Here is a 19,916-nt window from a genome sequence, read left to right as displayed (position 1 = left end):
TATAATAATAAACATTGCAGTAGTTCATACACTTTACATGAAAGGAATAGAACAAGGAAACGCACCATTTTAAATAGATTTTTTCTCGTAATAACGAGATAATTATCTCGTAATAACGAGATCTTTTCTCGTAATTGCGAGATAATTAACTCATAATAACGAGATCTTTTTTCGTAATAACGAGATTTTTTTTCGTAATTACAAGATAATTATCTCGTAATAACGAGATCTTTTATCGTAATTACGAGATAAACACATTTGTTTATGTGTCCCTCTTCGTCTTTCGTAGGTACGAAAGCGACCTTCATTATGTGAAAGACCTTGTGAAAGATAATCGTTTTAAATCGCTCAATGAAATAGCTATATGTATTATATTAAAGTAAAAAAGAAATTGTCTTTATGAATATTTATTAACACCAAAAAACGTTTTTAATTCTAAAATACATAATGATGCAAGGCTGAGGAGATATATAACTATCAAAAATAAATTTCATTTTAAATTACAAGGAGAAATAAGTGATATAAGTAAATCAAAATCTGGCTTCTGCTACAAAATCCTACTTCATGACAAATCCAAAAAACCTATCACGGATAGTAAATGGAAAAATGAATTTAGCGGCATAAACTCACTGTGTTGGCGAAAAATATTTGATGAAAAAATTGTAAAAATTATTTAATAAAAGTATTGATGAATTTATTTTTAAATTATTGCACAATCTGTTGCCAAATCTTTACCTTAGGGAATGGAATAAAAATATTGATATATATTAATATTGTACGTATATGTCGAGAAATTGAAAATACAAAACATATGATTTTCTACTGTATACTTGTAGAAAATATCTGGAAAAAAAGTTTCGGCTATACTTAAAGTTATATTGCTTGGAAACATCTTGTTTTGGGTGTGACTTATAATGAAAATCAAAGCAGTGAAGTTTTAAACAATGTAGTGTCCTTCATTGCATGTAACATTTTTAATTACAAAATGAAATGTAAAATGATAGAAGAAAAAGTCACAAATGAAGGCCATATTTAAATTTTTATTTTTAAGGTCATCGCTTGCAAGCCTTTCCCTTGTTAATCAGAAAGCTCAAATTGTCAAATCTGATTATTGTATACATAGAACTCTTCCTGAAAAGTTGTAAATTGTCAAATATGAAATAAAAATGTACATTGTAAACAGTAGCAGTATAAAAATGTACTAGAGGGCGACTTGGCCCTCTGTACATCCATGCGGTATAGGACAAAAAAAACTGTGACTGTGATTGTGGAAGCAAGTCCTGTCGCATGTGTAGTATAGCGCTGTATTTCGCTTTTTATATTTTCTATAATCATAATTGTCAAATCCTATTATATTTGTAAATTGCAGGTAAATTATGACTTTGAAATATTTTCATATATTTTTCCAATAATTCTTTAAATAAAAAATTTTACAAAATGATATTTGCACTGTACATGTTATGTTATGATTATAATTATATTACTTTTTTTTTTACCAAATTTATTTTGTAAAAATGTAAATGTTGATGCATCATAATTTTTTGGGGGTACAGAATTATACCTACCAAGGGGGCTCCTGGCACCCATAATGAGAGCCTTTGCGGGGGTGTTGCCTCAAACAAATGTTGTATGTTATTTCAAATGAAACATTTAATAAAGTCTAATATTATCAAAAAATCTTTAGAAGACCTTGACAAAAAAGGAATAGTTTAAAATGAAGTAATTGAAAATTGATTTTAATTCAGTAATCAATTTGCAATTAAAAAAAAACTATCTCACAATGAAGAAAAACGACAACAATTCTAAAATATACGGATGTGCAGTGTAGGCTGGAATCAAACGTCTTAGACAACGTAGACAATGATATTTACTAAATTTCAAAAACAATTGTACACTGTAGGTACAAACAGGTGAATGAGCACAAAGCAGCAAATCCGAATCTAAAAACACTGCTGGCCATGGGAGGATGGACCGCCGGAAGTCTGATTTATTCAAACATGGCGTCCACTGCTGCAAACCGCAAAGAGTTTATCGACTCTGCCATTGATTGGTTACGGAAATACAATTTCGATGGTCTTGATATGGATTGGGAATATCCAGCGAACAGAGATGGAAAGCCTTACGATAAAGAAAATTTTGCTCATCTTTGTAAGGTAATATAATTATGTAGATTTAGTTGCTATATACTAATGGAATATTTATAAAATTTAAATAGCTGTAAATGTCATTGGCAGCGATAATATGTCTGTTTTTACTACTTTAAAAGGAAACGCGGGAGGCTTTCGATAACGAGGCTCAAACAACAGGAAGGGACCGGTTATTATTTACGTCAGCTGTTGGTGCAGGAAAAGCAGTGGTTGACTCAGCCTACGATGTTCCTGTGATGGCACAGTATGGTTACATTTTATTACTTTTGTAGACTAGCTATAATTATATCCTTAAAGAAAATCCTGAATGTATGCAGACTGCAGAACGTTTTTTAACGAATTTCATGATGCTTCAGATACATGGATTTCATATGTATAATGTCGTATGACTTGCATGGATCTTGGGAATCGTTTACCGGACTACACACTGGGTTGGACGCTTCTGATGCTGATTCCGATAAAACATTGAATGTCGTGAGTGCTTTGATGATACTATTCACTAAAAGATAATTTAACCAAATCGAGTTCCTAAAAAAATTACATTTCATTACTTTATACGATGCATTAATGTCGACTATATTTGAAGATGTTCGCGGCAAATTATTGGCATCAGAAAGGAGCTCCTCGGAACAAGTTGATTATTGGTCTAGGTACATACGGACGGAGCTTTACCCTGGTAGACGCTTCCAACCACGGTGTGGGTGCGCCAGCTTCTGGTGCGGGGGCCCCTGGAACTTACACACGGGAAAAAGGATTCCTGTCCTACTACGAGGTTTGACATGCAGCTATATAATTCAATATTCTTAAAATAAGGCTTAATTCAATTTTTATTTGATTTAGATGTAGTAGCCCCAGACACCGTCGGGCGTTAGTCAGAATGGAGATGGGATACAGGAATTGTTTATAGTGATAACTAACTTCAGATGGTTTTTTTAATGAAAAAAAGAGAAACATTGTTCATTTTTTTCTATTATCATTAAAACGTACTCTTGCTTTAAACATAGATTTGCGAGATGCGGAAGAATGGAGGAACTACATATCGCGATCCTGTTGCCAAAGTTCCGTATTATGTCAATCCCAATACGAAACTGTGGGTTGGATATGATGATAAAGAAAGCATCTACGCAAAGGTATGGAAAATAAGTTAGTTTCGTAGGTATGTACTATTGTTATAAGTATTCACTAGTACAATGTACTATTATCCATATGTTGCATTTGATTTGACGATTATATGCTTAGCTGACGGAGCTGATCATTAAAGACGGCTACGGAGGAGCAATGACCTGGGCACTCGACCTAGATGACTTCACAGGTACAATCTGCGGGGAAGGGAAATATCCACTGATTTCTTTAATGAAAAATGTACTCGATCAAGCAAACGGAGGAGGGACAGTGAAGCCACCTACTACCAAAGAACCAGGGACTAACCCACCAACCAATGCTCCCACTAACGCCCCAACTACCACACGAGCCCCATCCGTAACCACCCCAGGAGGAGGCGGAGCAGGTATTTTCTGTTTTCAATTACCTCTCTTTACTTAGCTTAAAATCTTTGCAATAACGGATTTTTTAGTAAAGTTCTGCAATTAAGGATTTATTTTCAGTAAATGATAAGAAAATGGAGAAAATTTAAAGACCTATGATCAAGATTTTCAGTCATTATCAACACTGAATTGAAGTATTTTACTGTGATATATGCTAGATCTCCATTTTTAGACTGGAATCTTGTAGCTTTTCTCTATACAAGCTTCATTGCCTGCAATGTTTATTCGTATTACATGAACTTTGTATATCCCTCCAACTTAACAGCATTATTCATGTTTCCGTCTCTTTCATCTAAATGTACACTTCATTTGTTATGCTTACATTCTTCTTTCACTTGTTTGGAAATTATGATAGATGGAATATGCGCTCAATCTTACCATGGATATATCTTCCCGAACGTAAACGACTGTTCTAGTTTCTATCAGTGTGTTCACGGGCGTGCTGTCGTTATTCAATGCCAGTCCGGGCTGCTTTTTAATGTCGCAACTGACAATTGCGACTGGCCCAGTAACGTTGTCTGCGCTTCAACAACACAAGCACCTGTTACAGCTGTTCCAACAACACAAGCACCTGTTACAGCTGTCCCAACAACACAAGCACCTGTTACAGCTGTCCCAACAACACAAGCACCTGTTACAGTTGTTCCAACAACACTAGTTCCGTCGTCGTCCAAGCCCTCGTCCATGGCTCCGACGACTCCTACACCAGCAGGTACTCGGTTAAAAAAAACTGCAATTTTCAAAATTAAATTTTCCATTTTGGAATTTAAATTTTATTGAAAACCAAGTTAAGGAAAGTAAAATGTAAAGTAGAAAGTAAGAAATTTGCAATTTAACATTCATTTGTTATTAGGATTAATTAATGTTAACACACTTTAGTCTTCAGAAATACGCATGTTGTAGATAGAAGCACCAATGTGAAAACGTGATCAACTAATACGTATCTAACACGTTAACTAACAACTAGCTATTAACAGATTTGAGATTCATAAAAAAAAGCACAATACACAACACATTAGATCTGAAAAAAAAAATTAAAATGAAACTTTTGGTGACTAAGATAACATTGCAGTTATTATGAAACAGTATGAAACAACTACACGGACCGTTTTTGAAAATCGCGTGCAAATTGATGAACACACGAAAGGAGAACTCGTAAAGTACGTAAACCACCACCATGGATCTGAACAGACTAAAAAACTACAGAAGTGATCGAGTTTCAGCATGGCTGGCATTAGTCTGTACGGGTTTGGTTGCTTTGATTGTCTGTAAACTGTTCTCTTTTTTTTCTTCTTCAAATTGGGCTGTATCATACGATATGATACAATGTTGTAGCAAAGTATATTGTATTATATGATACACTTTCATATTAAATATAGTTCAATATTATGTAAAGCAATATCTATGATTCAATATCATAATTTATTTTATGATATCATACTATATCATACAATATAATATCATGTTACAATGTTGTAATATATCATGCAGCTTTGCGGTTGGTTGTTGTTACGCGCACAAAAACGGGGGTTTTTATTCTTAGGGTATTGGGAATGCTGTCTTGTTCTAGCATGGTATTAGATATGTATTTCTATTTTTTGTGAATTAAGTGTGATAAAAGTAGAAGTATACTGTTGTCCCGAAAGGTTCTGGGTTTTGTTCGACTGCTTCAAATGGCCTCCATCCCGACCCCCTGGACTGCGCACAGTACTATAACTGTTGGAACGGTGCTGGTGAGCTTAAAAGGTGTCCGGATGGACAGTACTTCACCACAAAGTACAACGGGTGTGACCATGCTGACAGAGTTGAATGCAATGTGGGCTCAACAAATGCACCATCAACCAGCGGTCCAACACAAACACCGGCCTCCACTGCGGCGCCAACAACCAGCGGTCCAACACAACCACCGGCTTCTACTGCAGCGCCAACTCAGGGGCCAACCACTCAGTCGCCACCGGGTAAAGCAGTCTTATTCAAATAACTAGCGTTTTCCAAATTACAAATATGATATGGTAAAAAAGACACAAAGTACATGCAGTATCAACAGTCTTATTTAAAATTTTACGTAATGGTGCTCAACATAATGGTATGATAAAACAAACACTAATATCCGGAAAGATTAAACATCACATGCTTGTTAATAAAAAGGCAACATTAAAATTACTGGAACACAGCTGTAAATACCGTTCTAAAAATGTGAATGAAAAGTAATGACCATCATTTTCTTTGCCAGTTTCCTGTGAGGGAGGTGCACATTACTTGGCTCATCCCACAGACTGCACCAAATTCTACCAATGCAGCCACGGCGTTGGCAAAGAGATCGACTGCACACCTGGGCTTCATTTCTCAGTCCAGCACAGTACATGCGTTTGGCCGGCTGATTCGGAGTGTGAGCCGTAGTCGGACGCCAGTACAAATTGCACAAAATGATTCCTGAACGCTTTGATAGTCTTTAGAAAATAAATGGAATTCTTGGTGAATCTTGTCGTTCAGTCATTTTTATTGAATTTGCATACTAACATGTGATGCCTTAGTGTAATTTTATATATTATTAATTCATTTGAGCGCCAATTTTTGTGTATTTCCTTCTTGGGCAGATCCAAAAATGCATACGTCTTATATAATCAATTTATAAAACAAAATTGACAGCAGTTTATTTTGGTAATAATTACTGGTCTGGAATTTACTTATCCCTAAAACTGCAACTAATATAGATACACACAATTTTATGCCTTCAATAATAATAAAAGTACTTTGTATACTAGTACATGGGGAGGAAAGTTTTCAAGAACTTATTATTCTAACTCCATGGTGAGTACAATATTTAAAATCACATATATGATTAATATAACGATATAATTAATAATACGTTTGAACTAATTTGAACTAACAGTAATTGCATGTTCTTTGCTTCAAACAACTACATGACTGTAGCAGTATACAATTAGCTATAGCTTCAGAACATGCTCGACATTGAGAATTCGATCTGAAAACATTTTTCCCGTTGTACAGGGACCTGTCCCTATGATGGAGCGATAAGGGACCCCACAGATTGCGCTAAGTACTATCTTTGCTGGGATGGAGTCGTTTTACGACAGCCGAAATCTTGTCCGACCGGAATGCTGTTCAGTAGTGTCACAAAACTTTGTGACCGTGCAGGTGTTGTAAACTGCAATAGCGATCCATCTTCGACTTCTGCTCCTACAACAAAGCAGCCTACTACGATAAAACCGACAACTACAATCTCAATGAAAACAACAACTAAACCAACAACATCAACAACAACAACAACAAAACAGACAACTACAACACCAAAACCACCAACAACAAAACCAACAACTGCTGTCCCAGCTACCGGGCGTCCAACTTCTGCGCCAGGTAAGAGGGTTCACCTAATTAGATACTCCATTCATAATAATCAAAATATTTAAATATTTAAATTGATTAATATTTAATTAATATTTAAATTCATTTAAATATTTTAAGTTGAAAAGAGGCCATAATGCGTGTAAAATTTGGGAAAGGTTATATGTATGACGATTTATGGCGTGTGCAAAATCATTGGCTTCTCAAATAAAAAAACCCCCAAAAACTAGAACTTGGGCATGCTTAATGTTTTCTGTTTGCTTTAACATTCTATTCGTTTACCAGGAATCTCGTGTACCAACAACGAAGGCAAACTGTACCCATACAGTAAAGATTGCACCAAGTACATACAGTGTGTTCATGGATCACCATTGGTAAGGCCCTGCAACCCTGGGCTTCATTTTTCTCCAACCTCTCTCACCTGTACCTGGTCTAACCTGGCGGGATGCCAATAGATCTCTGGACAGCTCGTTTGTTGAGAGAGAAACATTTGTAAACAAATAGATGTATTTTTATAATAAAACGAGACGTCCATTATTCACTGTTAGTCTATATTGATTTGAATTGAATGGAAAGAAAAGGACATTTCATGAATTGGGTATTGCAAGTAAAATAATCTCGTATCATTAAAAAAATGCTAGTTTTTCCAGACCCATTGCTGTTAAAATCTTTTCATTATAAATATTATTTTTAGACTCAACCATATAAAAAATGATTTGTTTCAAACATTATTTCAATTCATTTGAATCTTGAAATTCTAAACATTTAGAAATCAATGCAGGTTTCGGAAAGAATTTTACAAATAATCAGGATGGAATACATATATTGCTTATTAATGTTTGTTAATCCCTCTCAGTGCTCGATGGTGATTTGCAAAGGTTGGCTTTTTTTTTTTTATAAAATCGATCTAATTCTGAGCATGTAAGTAGTTTACTTACATTGGCGACGCGTGAAAGATTCTAATTATTAATGAAACAGTAGAACGTATGATGTACACTTTTTAATCGATTAACACCTCTATCCCGCAGTTAAGTAAGCGTACACTTAATAGTTTGATATGCGTCACATGGATAGTTTTCTCTAAAGCGAAAAAGACTCGGCGATGTCTGGAAACTAATTTTGGATTGATTTGAAATTTGAAGTATTCTTTGTGTTGTTGAAGAATCAATAAGGGGTTTATTAATTTTAATAAACTGCGTTCTACTATTGATCACGAACCATATGATTCTCTTTGGAAGTCTAGTTACTAGCTGCATATTCCGCGTTTCTGATATGCATGTACATTAAGAGGAGGAAATGAAATCGTTAATAGCTATTTTACTAAGTCTCGTGAAACCATCTTATTTAGAAACAGAGAGATTTCAACAACGTCCTTTTCAAATTATTGAACATAAGCAAGGCCAGGTTTGCTTGAGCAACACTGTTGGTTGGTATACAGCCCCCACCGTGCGTGCTTGTGCCTCTTTGATAAGCATGGAACAAAGTCAAACTGGTGCAACAGTTTTTACCTTCGACAGTACTCACTTTATCTGTCGAACTTACATAGAGGAGAATTTTAACGTTTGTTTCTTTGATGTTTGCTCCGGCTGTGTTTCCTACAAATGTAGTAACCCCCAAGACTCTACATCAACCGCATATTACCCAGAAACAAGTTCTGTTACCCTAACCGCAAAACCGGAAACAACGACTACATACACTGGAAATCCGGAAACCGATTCTGTGACTAATTCAATGGTTACGACTACTACAGCAAATACAGGTAAAAATATTTATGTATGCAGTTTAGTGTCGACTTGCGCCACACTTAATTCAGGGTTACTTTTATCTTTAAAGATAGTTCGTCTTTGCATTAACCACCTTCAACAGTTTACAACAGAAGAAGATATTATAATGAAATATCTGGAACATTATAATACATGTATAAGACTAAGGTAAAGTAGATTAAAATCTTATTTGCGTATGGTTTCCCGAAGTAAAAAATTTTAAGTTTGAAGATTCTTCCTGGAAAAAAAATATACACGCACCATTAATCAAAAATTTTAAAAATTGAGCCATGTAAACCTACATTAGTGCAATTTTTAAAAACAAACCGGTATCTTATTTGTATGTACTCTTAACAAATTTTTAACATAGTTCTATTACCAATTAATTACTTGTAAATAAAATTTGGTCTATGTTTTTTGTTATATTTACTTTATGTCGCAATATTTTACATTCCAGAGAAATAGTAAAAATCCAATAACAAAGTCTTATTGAGGGGTATGGGAAACCTGTCGATATTAAAGGGACATGGTCACGATTTTTGTCAAATTCTATTTTTATAATTAACAATGCTTAAGAAATGCATTTCTAATGATCGAGTGAAATTTGAGAGTCAGTTTTTAAGCTTTAAGTAAGATACAGAGCTCACAAATCTGTGTCATGTAAACAAGGCTCGTGTCCTGTTTTTGTTTACATAGGTTCAATATACCAATTAAAACCCCTTTTCAAGTTGATTTTTCTATCTTCTTATTCATTTTAAGCATCGATTAACAGTTCCTAACGTTTAAAACATTCATTTTAGGTCTAAATTTAAAATTTTCACTTCAACATTCAAAATGTAAACAAACGCTTTGTTTACATGTCAAAGAATTGTAAGCTCTGTAACTCGCTTATAACTCAACAAATGACACTCAAATTTTGTTTGCCTATTAAGAATACCTCACTGAAGCATTGTAATTATTCAAATCGGAAAAATATTTTTTGACCAAAATCGTGACCATGCCCCTTTAATGTGGATAAAAGTACATTATAATCAAAATACTTTCACCGGTTTAGAATATTAAAATATATGACCAAAATATGTTTTATTTGTGTGGGGAAAGAAAACAATTATGCTTGATTTTATCGATAGGAAGTACGTCACAATATAGGTGTCCCATATCACCTAAACATTCTTTGCTTTTTGGACTGGAACACATTTTCAGCATCGTAAAATAAAACAAAAGTGATGTTTTCGCTTATTTGGAATCATTTCGTAATCCCGAAAGTAAAACTAATAAATCGTGTTTGTTATTGTGTACTATGAAAATATTTGGAATTGCAAAGAATAACTTTCGTAAATAAAAATGTTAGTTAATTCCAGTTCCAGTTAATTTTTCTCAATGTGCAATATTAAGCCATTTCTTTTGTTTGATATAATCGTTTTTATGTTTTCAATCGCGCTTAAAAGGAAATTTTACAAAAATTGGAGATCACTTATATAATTAGTAGTGATTGCTAAAATAAATTATCTTACTCCTCAAAATCAAAGGCTCCAAAAAGTCGAATCCTGCACTTTTACATGTAATATGTTTTAAAGAAATTAATCATCAGATCTACTGTCATGTTGTAAATGTTAAATTTACCGTGTGGCAGTGAATACAAAATTTACAACATGACAACTGTTGTAGATTTATTATTATTATTTAATGTTATTATCATTAAATAATTTAATTCTGGTTGTAACGCGCTTTCTTATTGGTTAAAAAAATATTTTATATCGTATAAAGAATGTTGCCTACGTCTTAGTAAGACTAACGTCAAAACGTATTAATACGCCTGACGTTATGTTTGAATTTTGTACAATTTTACGTCATTTTAAAGGTCAAATGACCGTTTTTATCTACAATGAAGAGTAAAAAAATTAAATTATAAGCAATGAATTCAAAATTGATTAGCTTTATACGATATAAAATGGTTTGAATCAGTTTACGCTTTTTTATTTTATAAACCGCTTCGCAGTTTATATAGCGTAAACTGCCCAAACCATTTTATATCGTATAAAACAAATAAATATTGAATTTATTCCTGAAATATTAATTATTAATTGTTTCTTACTTACAACTTGTAATTTATCATCAAAGATGGAGAATTTTAAAGATATTTTTTTTTAATATCAAACCGATCTAATTAATGCACTGTAAATTGCCAAAACACGTCAGTAACAGGTAAATATACTCAACTTTTGCTTGTTCCCACTTAACGCCCTCCATTGTACACGTCAGATTTCTGTATATACTAGTAAGTATTTATCAAATCGATATTTGTACAATAATGACTGTGTAAATCAATGCATAATGATTGTTTTTATACGACATATATTAGACTCCTGTGGGTTTTTTTTTTAAATCTGGACAGAACAATGCACTACAGTATTTTCTGTTAAGGTCAAGATCTAGTAAATGAAAGGTGCCTACAGTTCTATAAAATTTAAGATATAAATTCTTTTCATGATGCTTCATTCAAATGGCCTTGTTTGATAGGGTGTACAGGGGCTAAAAAGTTAGTTAGTAAACATTGAAAAATCATGTTTTAAACTGCCATTTTCAATGAAATATGAAGAAAATAAGAAACAAATTTCGGAGTTTTGTCCATTTTTGACTAATAAAATATATCAAGAATGCCTACAGTCTCTTAAAAAATGGAATGAAACAAGCTCTTGACTTCCTCTTTAAAATGAGGTCAAAATGAATATAGGTATCGGGATTACTTTTCCCATGATTTAACATTAAATGTCAAGAAAATGTTTAATTTTCTACCTAATTCATGTAGAGCCGTAACGTACGGGAAAATGATTCTTCAAATCAATTATGACGTCATAATGGTTCTATCAAGTGTATTCATGATGTATTCTTACGAAAAATAATTTTGAGACCACTGTAATCAAACTGAGAACATCATATCACCGAACGAATTTCACTTCATTCTCCAGTGCAAATTCTTTACAAATTCAATTTTCGAAATCATTTTGAACCTACCAGTTTTGTCAGAAACCAAATACCATGTTGTCGCTATCAAAATTAAAAACATTGAAAAAACTAAGCTCTTTTATTTTAAACATCCAGAAGCAAAACTGCTGTCTAGCCTAACTTATCTTAGCATTTATCACTATTCTTTACGCATTTAATACCAACCCAAGCATCCGCTTTTTTATCGCCTTTTCTTTTACTGTTGCTTATTGACACTTGTATAATTATGTTGTTTGATTGTATACCTATTTACTGCCTATGAAGACGATAGCAAGTTTAAAGTCCTCCGAGACAGCAATTATTTCACGAGGCGAAGCCAAGAGAAATCGTTGCGATCGAAGGGGACAATAAACTTGCCATCGTCCGAATAGTCATTAAAAAGGTATTTTATTATACCGAAAAAAACCCCTTTTTTTGGCAATGCAGATTTTCAAGATAGTTAAGAAATTAAAGTCATCGAACTTTGATTTTAACGTAGCGTATCGGATTGCACTAGATATGTTCCGAGTTTAAAAAAGAAGGAAATAGAATGCTGTTGACCTTTGACATTACGATTTAACGCAAAAATAATTAAATTCTGGTTGTAACGCACTTTTTAATTGCCAAACAAATATTCTATATCGTACAAAGAATGTTGCCAACGACAAGACTAACTTCAAAAACGTGTCTATCCGCCTGACGTTATGTTTGAATTTTGAACAACTCGATGGCATTTTAAAGGTAAAATGATTGTTTTTATCTACAATTAATAGCAAAAATTTAAAATATAAGCAATGAATCAGTATTAATTACTTTTATACGATATAAAATGAGTTGGAACAGTTTACGCTTTTTTTTTTATAAACCGCGAACCAAAACTGGTCACACCATGTTAAACTTTTACTACAATCTATCGAGATGTCAACATGTTTTTTAAATCAGGCTGTGTAACTTGAACTTAGCCGAGATCAAACTTCAACAAAAATTTGTAAATGACTGGCATAATGAATGACAAAGTGTTTCAAGCTCAGAACTTACAGGTCTTTTAATTATCAAAAGTGATTTTAATTTAGAAAAATCGTTACATTTGACATACCCACACCTCACAGATCTATATTAGCACAATTTAGATGTGGTGTTCTTCCTATCAGAATAGAAACAGGGGGATTTAGGGGGATGAAGTAAACGACAGGCTATGTATTCTATGTTCTGTAGAAGCAATAGAAGACAAATTCCATTTTTTATAACATTCGAAACTTAAAACCGAATTCTTTACTAGTATTGGCTTTAATAACCGATTACTAAAAATGTCAAACTCAGACTGCACTGCATGGTTTTCTCTTATCTAACTTTCCTAGACAAACTGCAAAATGTGTATATTCAGCTTTTATAAGCAGACAATCTATCCTGTATAAAAAAATAACAATGCGTAAACTTATTATTATTTGTATACTCATATTTATAGAGTGACATATTGGTCCGATGGGCCGGGTGTTTATTCATCAAGTTATTATATAATATACATGTCTCTATATTTGTTTATAAAACACGTCACTATAATAAATCATTAACATGTACTTACTTAAAACCTGGGGCCCGTTTCACAAAGCTGTCATAAGATTTATCATAAGACATGTCTTAAGATTGTCGTAAGATTTGACTTATGATTATCATAAGATATGACATAGCTGTTTTACAAAGCTGTCATAACTTTAACTTAAGATAATCTTAAGATAATGATCATAGGAGCGATTGCATAAAATTCAATCAGTAAATTGTAAAGTAGAGAATTTATTTACGATGCACTGTTAGTATAAATAAATATTTAATAACATTACTGGATACTTTATAATGTACCGTATGCTTTTGTACTTTCTTTTGATAAGAACAATTAAAACAAGCATTCTGAGAGTATTGCATAAGCAATACACGTCCCCTACCGGTTTGTGTAAATTGTGAAAACAATGCACTGTCATGCAGAATATCGAACCCGAACATTAAAAAATTGGAATATTAAAAATTAATTTTCTCGAAAATATGTCAACCAGACGCTACTTGATCTGTAGTTTGACATTTTGAAGCTGTTCAGCAAATTTCATATTATTTCTCAAACGCATAAAGAAAAAAAAGTGTGGAAAACTGAAGTGGGACAGACAGACGGACGGACGGACGGACTGACGGACGCAGAAGAAAGCTATAGTCCCCTCCGGTGAAAACCGGTAGGGGACTAACAAACCAGTGAAGAAAATAAATCTGCATGAATTGTCTATATAATTAAAATAAGTGCAAAACATTGTTTTTATCTCTTATAATTATAACATTTGCATGAATATCATTTACGATGAGCATCAATTATAAATTTGAAATAAAATGAATCTATATATATAATTGTTGCAGCCATACCATTTTATTATGTACACCTAAAATATAGCCCCATCATGCTACCGTAAAATCGAGTGTTCGATTGTATTCGCCGTGATTTAAAAACTGACCAGCGAACACCTCGTGCATTTACAACGTGGAACTCTCCAAGAATGGCACGGAACAGCAAAAGAAATCCCAATTTTTCAGCTTCTGAATTATCTTTTTTAACAGAAGAAGTTGAAAAAAGGAAACAACTGCTTTTTGCAAAGCAAAGTACAACAGCGTGCAACAGTATTAAGAGAAAGGCCTGGGAAGATATTGCAGAACAAGTAAATGCAGTTAATTATTCTAATGTCATGCGTTCTGGGGAAGATGTTAAAAAGAAATGGACTTGAATGTCTAGCGAAAACAAGAAGAAGCTGGCGCCTTATAAAAGAGAACAGAAAAACTGGTGGGGGTCTCTACCATCCAATGTGTCCATAACCCCCATGGACGAGAGAATTGAAGGAATCATTGGTCCAACAGCAATTACAGGCGTGGAGGGGGGGGGGGGGGGGTAGACGTGCTGGCCGAGGCCACGACATCAGCCAGCAGTCCCAAGCCAACAGATGCCCCTTCTATTATGGAAAGTACAGACAATGGTAAGTCAAATAGTGTTAAATCCGTTCAATTAAAGAACATCTATGTTAATTGTCTTTTTGTCTTTTGAAAATCATTTTAAAAGTAAATACAGAGAGAGAGAGAGAGAGAGAGAGAGAGAGAGAGAGAGAGAAAGAGAGAGAGAGAGGGGGGATTTAAGGACAAATGATAATTTTTTTTTTGGAAATTGTGAATTTTTTTAATATTTTAGGCATTTGTTTTTAAAAGCATTTACAATGGAAATAAGTAAAAAAAAACCCATCGAATTGTTTGTTTGTATCATCTGTCGTTAATTTTTTTTTTCATTTTTGTAGATGAACAAATGACTTTGAAGAAAGGTGTGGGAAAGAAGCGGAAAAGAGTTGAAATTTGATATAAAACTCTACATGCACACTTGTGGAGATCGAACAACAAAGACTATCGTAGAAAAACAGCGTCTTCCTGTTGAGGAAGACAGACTGCAAGTCGAACGAAAACGCCTCGAAATTAAAGAAGAGCGTCTCAAGTTAGATAAAGAAAAGCACAACTCATATTTATGTCAAATGGGCATTATTCCAAGTGTAGATATCAGTGTGCAACCGGAGTTGGAGCAGCATTTAATTTAGTGAATTGTTTTTACAAGTTTTGTGTCCGAGTTTAGTGTTCTTTTATTGATTGTTGATTATTAAGAAGGCTGAATGTTTGAAAGATAAATCTATAAAAATATAAAATGATAATTTTTGAAACCACAGAATCTTAATTTTTTCTATTGTAATTCAAAATTGTAATTTACTGACCATTTGGCCTCCTAAATACCTGTATACAAATGCATGTCTCGCATTAAAATGATGAAATATCTTCAAATTACTGTCATTTTATCATTACCAGTATATAAAGCAACAGAAACAATTTTGAAATTTTAACAAAATTTGAATGAACACTATATTCAAAGAAAAGATGGCAATTACTTAGTTCTCAGAATCGATTTGAATTAATCTTCTAACTTTAGCACCGTCATTGTTTACTCCTTGGAATATAACATTGCCTGGTTGTTGAAAAACACGTTAATTATTTCTGTTTCGGAGCAGCACAGGGACGTTGTTATTGATGCAAATGTTATGTAGCACCACACAAGCAGTAACGATTCCACAAGCTCTCTCGGGCCGGAAAAGTCAGGTCTCTCCGGAGCGATCAATGCATCAGAACCTCATTTTAAGGACACCAAACGCTCGCTCAATGTGGGCCCTGGTTTTAGCATAGGCATCATTGTATGCCTCCTCATGGGGGTTGCTTGGGTTCAAGACGGGTGTTAGTAAGTGATTCTTTAACGGGTACGCACTGTCACCAACTAGACAACCTCTGTTAATGTTGCCATTCTCAAACATTTGTCACAAAACAGAATTTGAGAACACAAATGCTTCATGAGAGGAGCCAGGCCACTGTGCTACCAAATTCAAAAATTTCAAATTGGAATCGCAAACTGCCATCACATTTATTGAATGACAGTTTTTCCTGTTAACAAACAAATACTCGTGAGTTGAAGGTGCCTGAATAGGAAGATGTGTCCCGTCTATTGCCCCTATCACATTTGGGAAATTACATATATGAGCGAAATCCAGTATAGTATTGTTTATATCTCTGTCAGTAGAAGGAAATTTAATGTAGACATGACTTAAGGCAACTAGAGCAGATTGTATTTTACAACGGTTGTATACAAATGGATTGAGCGAATAATCGTGTGTAATTTCAACACGGTATATAGGCAATAATGTTTCATTAATAATAAATCATTCAATTAAAGGAGGGTGCAGTTTTACATATAAAGTGTTAATTATTCGTAATTAGTGGAAACTAGCGTTTTCATGTATTTTACATAATGATACATAAAAAATACGCGATAGAGCATTACTGTTAAAGACTTGATCCACTATTACTGTCATGGCGGGGTCTATAATATATCAAAGACTGGTTTAGACTATAAGCATTTTGGATACATTTTATCGGACAAATATAATAAATAAGAGATTTGTAATTGAATTTTTCCATATCTCATTGGTATAGACATCTTACACCCCAATTTAGCATCGTTTCTTGAATATAAGCTCAGATTTACCTTCACCAAAGTTATTTTATGTATCTAATATTATTAAGAGAAATTATAATTTCAAATTTCATGAACCTTTAGGATTCATTCATTTACTAAATCTTCACTCTAAAGGGGCACCCGTGCGATTTTAGCTAAATAATTTCAACTGTTTTTTGATAAGCTGAGTTCAATAGCATCTCTTCTTAGTAACCGATCGTTACGGAAATGGCGTGGACCTCTGCACTCATTAGATTAATGAATCTGCAACATAGATTAGTTCTAAGAGGAAAATTGAAGATGCAGATTGTTATTTACTGTAAGCATGATAATAATTATACTTAAAAGGAATAAAAATAAAATATTTATATTCTCAGTACAGACAAAATCTCTTAAACACTTTTAAAAAGTCAAAACCTTTCAAATTAGTACACACACAGAAATAATGGCAGAATGTCATGCTAAGATTGATTGGTTTGGAGAGAGGCTTAGTTTACCAAGATTAAACACGAAAAGTGTATGCAATTGTATTCCGAAGTGGTATAGAGTTAGACTTAATTTAGAGCAAAGCTTTTAAGCACTTTAAAAAACCTATAAAAAAATAAAGTAATTAAGTAACTGATTATTCAATTGTCACATGCCGATACAACAAATAAAATATTATTAAAACACATTTTATACTTAGTCTATATAATTATATATTAACACCCTCCATTACAAGATATATGAGCCATTATTAAAAAAATGACAGGTTACACTATGTATGTCCCTTTGTATAAAAATACCAGGTACATTAATAAATACAAGCATCTGCCACATTTAAAATCATAAAAAAATCTAAGATTATATGTTGCCTTCTTTTGTATAACAATACTTGTGTTCTGGCTACGATAGCTTGTACGCTTAAGTTGTTCATTAATTAGTTTAACTTGTCATTTTCAATGTGATTTTTAATATTGACCGCAATATATATATGGCGTGTGTATATAAGCCAATGCGCAAGTCACTATAAAATCAACAGTGTATTTAGCAAATGTTCTTTTAATCCTCTACAACATTATTAGTACAATATTTACTGGTTCTAAAATCTGATCTATTAATAGAAACAACAGAAGTAATGACATAATGTCAGCTAAGATAGAATGGCTTGTATTAGAGGTTCAGTTCACCAAGTTTAAAATGAGAAGTGTATTCCCGATTGGATGATACCTAAATAACGCCAAATATTCTTGTGTGGATGAAAACTCTTCTTAAATAAATCAGTCGGCATTAATTAATTTTTAAACTTATTTGCATTTTGCTTTAAAAGAACAACAAATTCATTGACATACAGACATGACACTATATGAGAATTTTTCCTTTTTATAAGCTGTAACAACTAAAACTAAATTTGCATTGGGATTGAGTTCAATATCAACTCTTATGCATCCATGTAATCAATCGCTGCGTAAGCCACTCAGCGCGAACAAGCGATCGGAGCGAAACCACCCGGATTCGTTAACTGCTCACATGTTTTCGTTATGTAAACAAGGTTTCTGTCATCTTTGTTCTTGATGGTTTTTTTTGTTATAATTGTAGTTGTGGTTTTTATCTCTTGAGTTTTCGTTTGTTTATAGATGATGTGTTATACCGTATATCAGGTTTTATCCGCGTGTATCCAATTTCCGCTTTGTTCGTGGCGAGTTCCGAACCGCGGAAAATAAATCAGCGTAAATTTGATACAAAGTTTTGTTTTCTCTTTCCTGATAAAGTAAACAGGTAAGTAAAAGTACGGTGATCTGTGTTCAGTTAGTTTAGTTACAAATTGCGGGATCGGACAACAAGCGCCAGAAAAAAGATTTGTAAGCCTCACTTTTTATTTAATAATCCATTGACAAGCTAATTAAAACGGTCGCTTTCCTTGCGTAAACCGATGTCTAATTAACCTGAGCTGCTGGTATATGTAACGGTACATGATCTATATATGACTGTTTGCGTGTCTGAAAATAATTATTGGTAATTATTTCACATTAAGGAAATCGTGTATATATGGTTTCATCGTCCGAAAGAGCGGCAATTTAGATATTTTTCCTCTCTTACCTCACAGGTTTAAACAATCGTAAATTATATTTTCAATGTGACTTTAAAATAGTGAAAATTTGATTCGCGTTAATTTCATATATCGTTCTAGGCTCTGATTCGCGGAAAAAACACGACGCGGAAAAAACCTGATATACGGTATTTTGCTAAATTACAAGAACGTGTTACCTCTTTAGGGACGAAATAGTACTCGAAAAACTTATTTTTAGAAATTTGTATTGGAAGTTATCAATATATAATTTCAATAATGGTTTGGCGAGGACCTTGAATGACCCTCATATATTGGTAATTTTGTAAAAGCAAATTTGAATACAATTAAGTTGGTCGGTATAAAGAAGATCGATAGTTTTAAGCAAGTATTATCGAAGCAAAATAGACGGCAAAATAAACATAAACTTGAAATTAACTTTTACAGTGCGTTTTAGCCTAAATCGCTTGGAAGTCCTGTTTTATTTTTGCGAGGTTTTGATAGTTTTCTTTTATTTAGAAATGAGACGAAAATGTAACTGAAATATTAAAAAAGCAGAATGAAAAAGAAATAGAGGGATAGAGAGATGAAAAGAAATAAACGGATCGGTTGATGATCTTCATATAATTTTTTTTTTTACATTTACAGGAACCTGTGATAGTCATGGTAGCATGTCTCCCCATCCCTCGGACTGTTCGAAGTATCTAGAGTGTGTCTGGTCCACAGTGTACACACGGGACTGTCCCGGGGGTCTACACTTCAATGCCAACATCAATGTCTGCGATCACCCCGCCAGTGCAGGGTGTCAGTAATGACATTGCCCCGATGTCTGTGTCTGCTTACTTATGACCTTGACACCAGTTACAAGTTCAAAACTCATTCAGACATGGCATCTTATGCTTTCATGGTTAGATGTGCATTTTTAAATAAATCATACCTGTACTTGTATTTGATATTTCTGTAGACTACTTTATCTCCTTTTTTTGTTTTTGTTTCCTT

General features: G+C 33.5%; 1 protein-coding gene across 5 annotated transcripts in view; it reads left to right on the top strand.

Annotated features, from left to right (window-relative positions):
* The window catches only part of LOC105331572 (chitinase-3-like protein 1), a 48,703-nt gene that overhangs the window by 4,469 nt on the left and 24,318 nt on the right, over nt 1-19,916 (top strand). The window contains exons 3-11 of one of the 5 annotated variants that reach the window (XM_034458276.2): nt 1,901-2,153; nt 2,267-2,391; nt 2,504-2,621; nt 2,734-2,919; nt 3,152-3,277; nt 3,387-3,654; nt 4,047-4,403; nt 6,704-7,069; nt 7,343-7,596. In XM_034458276.2, coding sequence (XP_034314167.2) covers nt 1,901-2,153; nt 2,267-2,391; nt 2,504-2,621; nt 2,734-2,919; nt 3,152-3,277; nt 3,387-3,654; nt 4,047-4,403; nt 6,704-7,069; nt 7,343-7,512 — 1,969 coding nt within the window. In that variant the 3' untranslated portion in view covers nt 7,513-7,596. Of the gene's footprint in view, nt 1-1,900; nt 2,154-2,266; nt 2,392-2,503; nt 2,622-2,733; nt 2,920-3,151; nt 3,278-3,386; nt 3,655-4,046; nt 4,404-5,337; nt 5,650-5,924; nt 7,070-7,342; nt 7,597-19,916 lie in introns of those variants that run through there. The other 4 variants (XM_011433829.4, XM_034458277.2, XM_011433831.4 and 1 more) reach the window with 4 other exon arrangements.

The sequence above is a fragment of the Magallana gigas genome, chromosome 7, assembly GCF_963853765.1.
Source record: "Magallana gigas chromosome 7, xbMagGiga1.1, whole genome shotgun sequence".
NCBI classification, from domain to species: Eukaryota; Metazoa; Mollusca; class Bivalvia; order Ostreida; family Ostreidae; genus Magallana; species Magallana gigas.
The sequence above is the reverse complement of the archived record's forward strand: the minus strand, read 5'-3'. Positions and strand labels throughout refer to the sequence as shown.